The sequence below is a fragment of the Zonotrichia albicollis genome, chromosome 26 (assembly GCF_047830755.1).
Source record: "Zonotrichia albicollis isolate bZonAlb1 chromosome 26, bZonAlb1.hap1, whole genome shotgun sequence".
Lineage (NCBI taxonomy): Eukaryota > Metazoa > Chordata > Aves > Passeriformes > Passerellidae > Zonotrichia > Zonotrichia albicollis.
The window spans coordinates 5639004-5648941 of NC_133844.1; the positions used below are offsets into that span (position 1 = coordinate 5639004).

At 57.3% G+C, this 9938-nt stretch overlaps 1 protein-coding gene across 1 annotated transcript; it reads left to right on the top strand.

Annotated features, from left to right (window-relative positions):
• The first annotated feature begins 1691 nt into the window (after nucleotides 1-1691).
• REEP4 (receptor accessory protein 4) lies at nucleotides 1692-6279 on the top strand. The gene is made up of 8 exons (XM_074559197.1): nucleotides 1692-1887; nucleotides 3144-3216; nucleotides 3799-3875; nucleotides 3978-4098; nucleotides 5437-5550; nucleotides 5631-5763; nucleotides 5851-5993; nucleotides 6081-6279. Exons 1-8 carry the CDS (start codon nucleotides 1856-1858, stop codon nucleotides 6144-6146), a joined length of 759 nt encoding a protein of 252 aa, XP_074415298.1. The 5' UTR covers nucleotides 1692-1855; the 3' UTR covers nucleotides 6147-6279.
• The last annotated feature ends 3659 nt before the right edge of the window (nucleotides 6280-9938 follow it).

A 9938-nucleotide genomic window follows, 5' to 3' on the forward strand; every position in this document is an offset into this window, starting at 1 on the left:
GACCCTACATATGGGGTTTTTTCCAACAAAACCCACCTTGGTGCCTGATATTCTGCAGCCCCAGGGAGAGAGAATTCATCATTTTAGGGTGCTCATGGCATTTTTTCCAGCAGAAAACCCCATCCCACCTCGGTGCCAGCTCCACCCAACATTCTGCTCCCCCAAGGAGAGGGAATTCTACATTTTAGTGTGCACATGGGAATTTTTTTCCAGGAGAAACCTCATCATTTTTTTTCCCATGAAAAACCTCATCAACCACCTCAGTGCTTGCTCTGTTCAACATTCTTCTGCCCCAGGGAGAGGGAATTCCTCATTTTTGGGTGCTCCTGACCCCACATATGGGATTTTTTTCCAGCAGAAACCTCATCCCACCTCGGTGCTCACTCTATCCAACATTCACTGCTCCAGGGAAAGGGAATTCCTCATTTTAGGGTGCTCCAGGCCCTACACGTGGGTTTTTGGGGTTTTTTTTTCATCAGAAACCTGGGCCCAGGGCACGGCTGGGAAGCAGGAGGAGTTTCCCCAGGCAGGGGAGTCCCTGCTGGACTGGTTTGCCAGGGGAGCCTTTCCCTGGCTGCCAGGTGGATAAATATGCATGTGAAAAACCAGCAATTAAGAGCACAAATAAAGATCCTCTGCAGGTAACAGGCGGGCCCCGGGGCACGGATGGGTTTGGGGAGAGGGATGGGTCGGGCAGGGCATTGCCACGTGGCCCTGCCTCAGTTTCCCTGGCAGGAAAAAGCAGATTTGGCAGCAGTGCAGGAGGGTTCTGGCACGGTGGCTGTGACGGGGATGGGGAATTTGGGGAGCCCAGGGTCAGTTTTGGGGCTGCAGGGCTCGGAGAGGGGATTCAAGCAGATTTTGGTTTTTTGGAGGCATCTTTCAGGGCTCCAATCTTACAGCAGCGTGATCCTCATTGTCCTTTAGGGCACCAAAAAAGCATCACATCCCCTCCAGACCCCAAAAAATTTCTTTAATATCAATCAGAGTGGCTCTGCCCTCCTTTCCCTAGTTTATTGATTTAAAAATTGTGTGTTTTAATATATAAAAATACATGTATTAGGGAATTAATTTTTATGTTCTAAGGAGCATTTCATATATGAATGTAGTGATATTCGATATATATGGGGAATTTCAAACACAACATTTTTAGGTATGTTTAGGATATTTATTGAAATTTAATATATATTTATTTATATAATTAATATATATTAAATATTATTGTATATTATATAATATATCGTGATATACTATATATTTTACATAATCAATATATAATATATTGATATTTTATAAAATTATAATATATAACATTATTATTCTAATTATTGCTATAATTATAATATATATTATATACTATATGAAACCTATTACAATATTGTTCTATTAATATATATTATATAATGTATATAATATATATAATAGAAATATATTGATGAATATATATATATATATTTTATAATACATTTTTCTAGTATATGTATTATATAAATATATTGATATTTAATATATTTAGGCAATTTATAAAATGTTTTTATTTTATAAAGCGGTGACTCACCGCTTCACCTGTGGGTCACTTTTAAGGGGCCCTGTTGCCCTTTTAAGAGGCTCTGTTGCCCTTTTAAGGGCATTGCCCTTTTAAGAAGCTCCGTTGCCCTTTTAAGATCGTTGCCCTTTTAAGAGCGGCCGGTGGGGCCCGGACCGCGCCTGCGCGGCTCCGTTGCTGCAACTTTCAACTTTTGGGATTCGCTCCCTCGGGGTTCGGGGGGAATTTGGGGGGATTTGGGAGCTCCCGGGGGGCGCAGCACCGCCCCTCCCGCCCGGCACCCCCCGAACCTTCAGCCCCGACCGCGCCATGGTGTCCTGGATCCTCAGCCGGGTGGTTGAGTGAGTGGGGTCCGGGCGGTGTAACGGGAGGGGGGGGCGGGGAGGGTGGTCACGGGGATCCCCCATTCCCGTTCCCCCCATTCCCGGTCCCCCCTCCCGGCTGTTCCGTTAACGGGGCCTCCCGTGCTGGGCTCGCAGCGGGGACTCCTCCGAGAGGCCCCCAGCGGAGTTTGGGGGGCCGACCCCAAATTCCAGCACCCCCCCACACCAACCGTGCCACCCCCAAAATGGGTCCCGGAGCTGCTGCCGGGCCTCCCTGCCCGGCCTGGGCAGGGTGGGCACGGCTGGGGTGCCCGGCATCACCCAAGGGTGGGGGTCCCTGAGGAGGCCCTGCCCCAATCGGGGGGGGGTCTCTGCTCTGAGGGTGCCCCCATTTCCTGGTAGGGTCCCTGCCCAGAAGGTGCCCCCATTCTCTGGTGGGGCCTTTGCCCAGAGGGTGCCCCCATTCCCTGGCGGGATCCCTGCTCAGAGGGTCTCTGCCCACAGGGTGCCCCCGTTCCCTGGCAAGGGTCTGCTCTGAGCGTCCCCCCATTTCCTAGTGGGGTTTCTGCTCAGATGATCCCCCCCATTTCCTGTCAGGGTCTCTGCTCTGAGGGTACCCGCATTCCCTGGTGGCATCTCTGCCCACAGGGCTCCCCCATTCCCTGGCGGGGTCTGCTTTGAGGGTTCCCCCATTTCCTGGTGAGGTCCCTGCTCTGAGGGTCTCTGCCCACACAGGGTGCCCCCATTTCCTGGCGGGGTCTCTCGGGGTCCCTGCCCAGAGGATCCCCCCATTCCCTGGCAGAGTTTCTGCTCTGAGGGTGCCCCCATTTCCTGGTAGGGTCCCTGCCCAGGGGGTGCCCCCATTCCCTGGCAGAGTTTCTGCTCTGAGGGTGCCCCCATTTCCTGGTAGGGTCCCTGCCCAGAGGGTGCCCCCATTCCCTGGCGGGGTCCCTGCCCAGAGCAGGGACACCAGGTGGGTGTTTGCGGTGCTGGCGCCTCCCTCAGCCCCAGCACCGAGCCTGGCACCGGGGACAGAGCCCGCAGGGAGCAGCCGGGGCCCTGCCCCGCCCGGACAGGTCGGGCCGGTCCCGGGGCTGTGGGAGGAACATGGCCGAGCCTCCCGGGAGCCTCCCGGGCCGCTGTCCCGGCCTCGGCTCGGTGCTGGAGGGGCTCCAGGCCGGGCTGCGGCGCCGGGCCCGGCGGCTCTGCTGGGCCGGGCTGCTGCTGCTCTACGCGGGCTGGCCGAGCTGCCTCACACCCCCCCTGCACTACAGGCTGCTCTTCGGGATGCTCTACCCGGCCTACGCCTCCTACAAGGCGGTGAAGACGAAAAACATCCGGGAATATGTGAGTCAAGTGCTTGGGGAGCCCTTTTCCTTGAGGCTCCCGTTCTCTCCCCCATTTTCCTTGGGGTTCCAGTCCCCCCTTTCCGTGGGGCTCCAGTCCTCTCTTTTCCCGGAGTTCCAGGGCCCCAATCCCCCTGCCTTTTCCATGGAGCTCTTGTCACTCCCCTTTTTCTTGGTGCTCCAGTCCCCCTTTCTGGGGTTCAACCCCCCCTTTTCCCAGGCTCCAGTCTTCCACTGTTTCCTGGGCTCCAGGTCCCCCCTTTTCCCCAGACTCCAGTGTCCTATTTCCAGAGTTCAGCCACGCTTTTCCTGGGGCTCCAGTCCCGCCTCCTTTTCTGGGGCTCCAGTCCCCCTCTTTCCCCAGACCCAAGTCCCCCCTTTCCAGGCTCCGGTGCCCCCATATTTCTAGGCTCCAGTCCCCCCTTTTGCCTGAGCTCTAGTCTTCTTTTCCCAGTCTCCAGTCCCCTGTTCTGGGGTTCAGCCCCCCTTCCCCCCTTTTCCCAATCTCCAGTCCCCCTTTCTGGGCTCCAGCCCCCTTTTTCCAGCCCCCAGCCTCCCTGATGTGCTCCCCGTGGCTCCCCAGGTCCGATGGATGATGTACTGGATCGTCTTCGCTTTCTTCATGACCGCAGAGACCTTCACCGACGTCCTCATCTCCTGGTGAGCCTGGGGATGGACTCTGTCTGTCCCCAAACCCCCCCCAAATGTGTGGGGGGACCATGAGGTGCCTTTGGACCCCCCATCTCCTGCCTTCTCGCCCAGGCTCCCCTTCTACTACGAGGTGAAGATGGCTTTTATCATCTGGCTGCTGTCCCCGTACACGCGGGGAGCCAGCCTGCTCTACCGCCGCTTCGTGCACCCCACGCTGGCCCGCAGGGAGAAGGTAAAACCCCAAAATCCAGGGAGGTAAAACCCCAAAATCCAGGGAGGTAAAACCCCAGAATCCGGGGAGGTAAAACCCCAAAATCCGGGGAGGTAAAACTCCAAAATCCAGGGAGGTAAAACCCCAAAATCCGGGGAGGTAAAACCCCAAAATCCGGGGAGGTAAAACTCCAAAATCCAGGAAGGTAAAACCCCAAAATCCAGGAAGGTAAAATTCAGGAAGGTAAAACCCCAAAATCCAGGAAGGTAAAATTCAGGAAGGTAAAACCCCAAAGTCCGGGGAAATAAAACCCCAAAATCCAGGAAGGTAAAATTCAGGAAGGTACAACCCCAAAGTCCAGGGAGGTACAACCCCAAAATCCAGGAAGGTAAAATCCGGGGAGGTAAAACCCCAAAATCCAGGGAGGTAAAATTCAGGGAGGTAAAACCCCAAAGTCCGGGGAGGTAAAACCCCAAAATCCAGGAAGGTAAAATTCAGGAAGGTAAAACCCCAAAATCCAGGAAGGTAAAATCCGGGGAGGTAAAACCGCAAAGTCCGGGGAGGTAAAACCCGAAAATCCAGGAAGGTAAAACCCCAAAATCCCAGAGTCTGGGGGTCCCCCTGCCCAGCCTGGGGGGGGTCAGCCCTGGGAGGTGGACAATGGTGAAGGACATGGTATGATGCCCTGGGAGGTGCCAATGCTTGGGGAATGCCTCCGATCATGGCATTGCCCTAGGGGGTGACAATGCCCTGGGACATGGGGATGCACTGGGGAAGTGACAGTTCCCTTGGGGGGGTGACAATGCTCAGAGAATGCCCCAGGACGTGGCATTGCCCTGGGAGGTGACAGTGCCCTGGGACATTGCAATGCCATGGAAGATGACGATGCCCAGGGACATGGCATTGCCCTGGGAGGTGACGCTTGCAATGCCCCAGGATGGTGATGGTGCCCCAGGTTGTTATGATGTCCCTGGAGGTGACAATGCCCAGGGACATGGGGATGCACTGGGGGATGACAATACCCAGGGACATGGCATTACCGTGGGAGGGGACAGTGCCCTGGGACATGGGCATGCACTGGGGGGTGACAATGCAAAGGGAACTCAGGGAATGCCCCAGGTGATGGCATTGCCCTTGGCGGTGACAATGCTCAGGGAATGCCCCAGGTCATGGAAGGTGACAGTGCCCTGGGACATGGGGATGCATGTGGGGGTGACAATGCCCAGGGACATGGCATTGCCCTGGGAGGTGACAGTGCCCTAGGAAGTCACCATGGCCAGGGAGGTGACAATGCCCAGGGACACTGCCATGCCCCAGAGGTGACCCTGCCCTGCCATCACGTCCCCGTTTGTCTCTCAGGACATCGACGCGTTCCTGGTCCGTGCCCGCGAGCGCAGCTACGAGACCGCGCTGAGCTTCGGCAAGAGGGGCCTCAACCTGGCGGCCACTGCTGCTGTCCAGGCAGCCACCAAGGTACCCAGCAGGGTGACAGAGGAGGGTGACACCCCCTGGGATGGGGTCTGATTGTCCTCTCCTCTCCTGTCCCCGTGCAGAGCCAGGGCGCGCTGGCCGGGCGGCTCCGCAGCTTCAGCATGCACGACCTGCGCTCCCTGACCGAGCAGGCCCCCGTGCACTTCCAGGACCCACTGTACCTGGAGGAGCAGGAGAGCCTCCAGCAGCCCATGGGTGAGCAGCTGGGTGGTCACAGAGAGGGAGGACACAGCAAAGCCCACGGTGGCCATGCTGGAGGTGGCACGTCCCCTCTGTCCCAAGGGCTCCGCTACGACAGCCAGTCGGACGAGGAGGAGCTGTGGTCGGACTCGCAGGTGTCCCCCTCGGTGTCCTCACGCCAGGATGCCAGGCCCCTGTCCCGCTGGCAGAGCCTGAGAAGCGTGAGGAAGAACCCAGGAAAAGAGGTGACCTGGGAGGGGGACACAATGGGGGCGTGGGGCTGTGTCAGGGTGTCCTGACTGTCCCTGTCCCTTGTCCCTTTCCCTGCCCAGGGCTCCTGCCGCCTCAAGCGCAGCCGGACCAGGAGGAGAGCGGCTCTGTCGGAGCAGGAGAGCTGAGAATGCCAGGAAACTCTGCCAGGAGGCTGGACAGGAATTTGCTGCTGCGGCATCAGGAGGGACCTGTGGCTCTTGGCATCCCCTGGGGAGGCTCCTGCATCCCCGGGGAGGCCCCTTGTGTCCCCAGGGAGGCTCCTTGCACCCCTGGGGAGGCTCCTTGCACCCCTGGGGAGGCTCCTTGCACCCCTGGGGAGGCTCCTTGCACCCCTGGGGAGGCTCCTGGCGTCCCCAGGGTGGCTCCTGGCATCCCCAGGGAGGCTCCTGGCCATCCCTGAGGGGGCTCCTTGTGTCCCCAGGGTGGCTCCTGGACCCTTGGGGAGGCTCCTGCACCCCCGGGATCCTCCCACTGTAAATCCCTTCCCCGTGGCCCCTGGAGGAGGGGGAGCAGCTTACCCCCAGCCCCCCCAGCTCGGCGCTGGCGCCTCTCCTGTGGGGTCTGGCCCCTCCTTTTCCCCCATGCCATGAACACTACAGGCTCCCCCCTCTCCTGCTGCCATGGTGCCTTGTTCCCAACATTCCCGTTCCCCTGGGAGCCAGCAGTGCGTGTGCCTTGTCCCTCAGAAGCCAAAGCCACAGGCCCTGCCTGGGCCCCCCACCAGACACACACTGACACCCCCATACTTGAGCCCAGAGCACTGGGCAGCACACAGCTTTTAACATTCCCCTCTCCCAAAAAGAGGGTTTTGTACCTGGAGAAATAAATGTTTGTTTCAGACTTTGGGAGGCAGGTGTTGTCCCCAGTGCTGTCCCCTTCCACAGAAGCGTCCTGAGATTGGTTTTGCTCTTAGAGGAAGCTCTGGAATCCACCTGAGACTCCTCCAGGGCTTCTCCCAGAGTGTTTCCATCATTGCTCCGGGATCCCAGGTACAGGCTCAGACTCTTCAGGAAAGTTTCCTGAGATTTTTTCATTTGGAGGAAGATGGGGAATCCATCCAAGACTCCATCCAGGCATCTTCCAGAGCATTTCCCCCACATTTCAGGTTCCAGAATCTCAGATAGCATTCCCTAAGTCCTCCAGGGAAGTTTCCTATGAATTTTTCTTTTGGAGGAAGCTGTTCCCTCAGGGATTCTCCAGACATCTCCCAGAGCCTTTCCCCCACATTTCAGGTTCCAGAATCCTCCATAGCACTCACCAATTCCTCCAAGAAAGTTTCCTGAGATTTTTTTCCTTTGGAGGAAGCTCAGGGGTCCATCCAAGACTCCATCCAGGCATCTCCCAGAGCCTTTCCCACATATTTCAGGTTCCAGAATCCCTGATAGCATTCCCTAAGTCCTCCAGGGAAACTTCCTGATTTTTTTTTTTTCCTTTGGAGGCAGCTGTACCCTCAGGGATCCACCAGACATCTCCCCAAGCCTTTCCCCCACACTTTAGGTTCCAGAATCCCAGATAGCATCCCATGACTCCTCCAGAGAAGCTTCCTGAGAATTTTTCCTTTGGATGAAGCTGCACCCTCAGGGATCCATCCAAGACTCCCTCCAGACATCTCCCAGATCATTCCTCCACATTTCAGGTTCCAGAATCCCTGATAGCACCCCTTAAGTCCTCCAGGGATGCTTTCTACGAATTTTTCCTTTGGAGGAAGCTGTACCCTCAGGGATCCTCCAAGCATCTCCCAGAGCCTTTCCCCCTCATTTCAGGTTCCAGAATCCTCCATAGCACCCCCAGACTCCTCCAAGAAAGTTTCCTGAGATTTTTTCCTTTGGAGGAAGATCAGGGATCCATCCAAGACTCCATCCAGGCATCTCCCAGAGCCTTTCTCTCACATTTCAGGTTCCTGAATCCCTGATAGTATCCCCTAAGTCCTCCAGGGATGCTTCCTATGAATTTTTCTTTTGGAAGAATCTGTACCCTCAGGGATCCTCCAGACATCTCCCAGAGCATTTCCCCCACATTTCAGGTTCCAGAATCCTCCATAGCACTCACCAATTCCTCCAAGAAAGTTTCCTGAGTTTTTTTCCTTTGGAGGAAGCTCAGGGATCCATCCAAGACTCCATCCAGGCATCTCCCAGTGCCTTTCCCCCACATTTCAGGTTCCAGAATCTCCAACAGCATCCTCCAACTCCTCCATGGAAACTTCCTGAGATTTTTTTTTCCTTTGGAGGAATCTGCTCTCTCAAGGATCCATCCAAGATCCCTCCAGACATCTCCCAGATCCTTTCCTCCATGTCTCAGGTTCCAGAATCCCCAACAGCATCCCTCCTCGAGTGAAGGAAACTTCCTGTGAATTTTTCCTTTGGAAGAAGCTGTACCCTCAGGGATCTATCCAAGGTCCCTCCAGATATCTCTCAGATCATTCCCCCCTATTTCAAGTTCCAGAATTCCCGATAGCACCCCCTGACTCCTTCAAGAAATTTTCCTGAGATTTTTTCCTTTGGAGGAATCTGTACTCTCAGGGATCCATCCAAGATCCCTCCAGACATCTCCCAGAGCCTTTCTCCCCATATTTCAGGTTCCAGAAGCATCCCGAGACCATTTTCTCATTTGGAAGCAACTCCATCCTTGGCAATCCCACCCCACGCTCCTCACGGGCATCTCCCGTGTCCCTTTAGTGTCCCTTTGGCCGCCGGTGACATTCCCGAATTGCCGGCGCTCCCTGCAGTAGCCGCGTCCCCCACGGCGTGGCAGCAGCACCCGGGACACCGGGACTGTCCCGGCCATCCCGGGATTGTCCCCTGTCCCTGTCCCATCCCTGTCCCATCCCCAGCTGGGAGGGTGGCACAAGGTGACTCCGTGCCTGTCCCGCCGTGCCCCTGCTCGCTGGCATCAATCCCCTCGCTCCCAATCCCGCCTGCCCTCACCTCGGGGCCAGCTCTATTTGTATTTTTAGCCCTTGGCTGCCGCCCGATTTCGGGGGTCTCCCCAGGGCTCTGCGGGGCAGCCCGGGCCGGGCAGAGGTGTTGGAGCAGCTTAGGTGGAGGTGGCTGGATTAGCCCCGTCCAACGAGACGATTACTGAAAGCAGCCGAGGGAGGAAGGCTGGGTGGGGACAGCGAGGGCCAGGGGCTGCCTGTAATCCCCTAAAGCCGCTTAGGGAGCGCGGTTCCTCCAAGGATACGGCCCGGGGAGGCTGCTGGGGCCACCCGGGGGTCAAACGGGGGGTTCCTGCATGTTGGGGGGCTCCAAGTGGGCTCACGGCAGCGTTGGAACCTCGGTGTTGCATCCGTGGGGTGTGGGGGGTTCCAAGCTTGGGGAAACTGAGGCACGACAGCAGCGCCGTCCTGGGAAGGGACAGCGAATTTTGGTGTCCTGCTTTGCTAACCCCGCGTGTCCCCCGGGGCTGAAACCCAAGGAGGGGACAGGGACAGGCACAGGAGGAGGGCAGGGTGGCACAGCCCGTCCCCCCGGGGCTCGGCAGCTGCGGCGGTGCCAGCGCTGATGGCAGCTGTGTCAGCGCACGGGCCGGTGCCAGGCTGCATCAGCAGAGCCCTAATCCCCCGCGGCTCGCCTGGCACCGCCCCAGCGCAGCAGTTTAAGCGCCTGACCTGAGCTCGCCCGCTGCCACCGTGCCCTCCGGGGAGGGGCTGCCAGGCTGAGCCCGGCTGGCACCGCTGCGGGGACCCCCTGTGCCAACCTGTGCCACCCCAAAGCCCTGGGCAGGGTTTGGGTGGCTGGAGTGGGGGGACAGCGGGGCTGGGGGGGTGTGGGAGGTGACACAACGGAGGGGGCGCTGCTCAGGTGAGACCCCACCTGCAGCTCGGGGGTCCCCAATATCAGAGTGGAGCTGCTGGAGCCAGTCCAGAGGAGGCCACGGAGCTGCTCCAGAGCTGGAGCTCCTCTGGAGCCGGGTGAGGA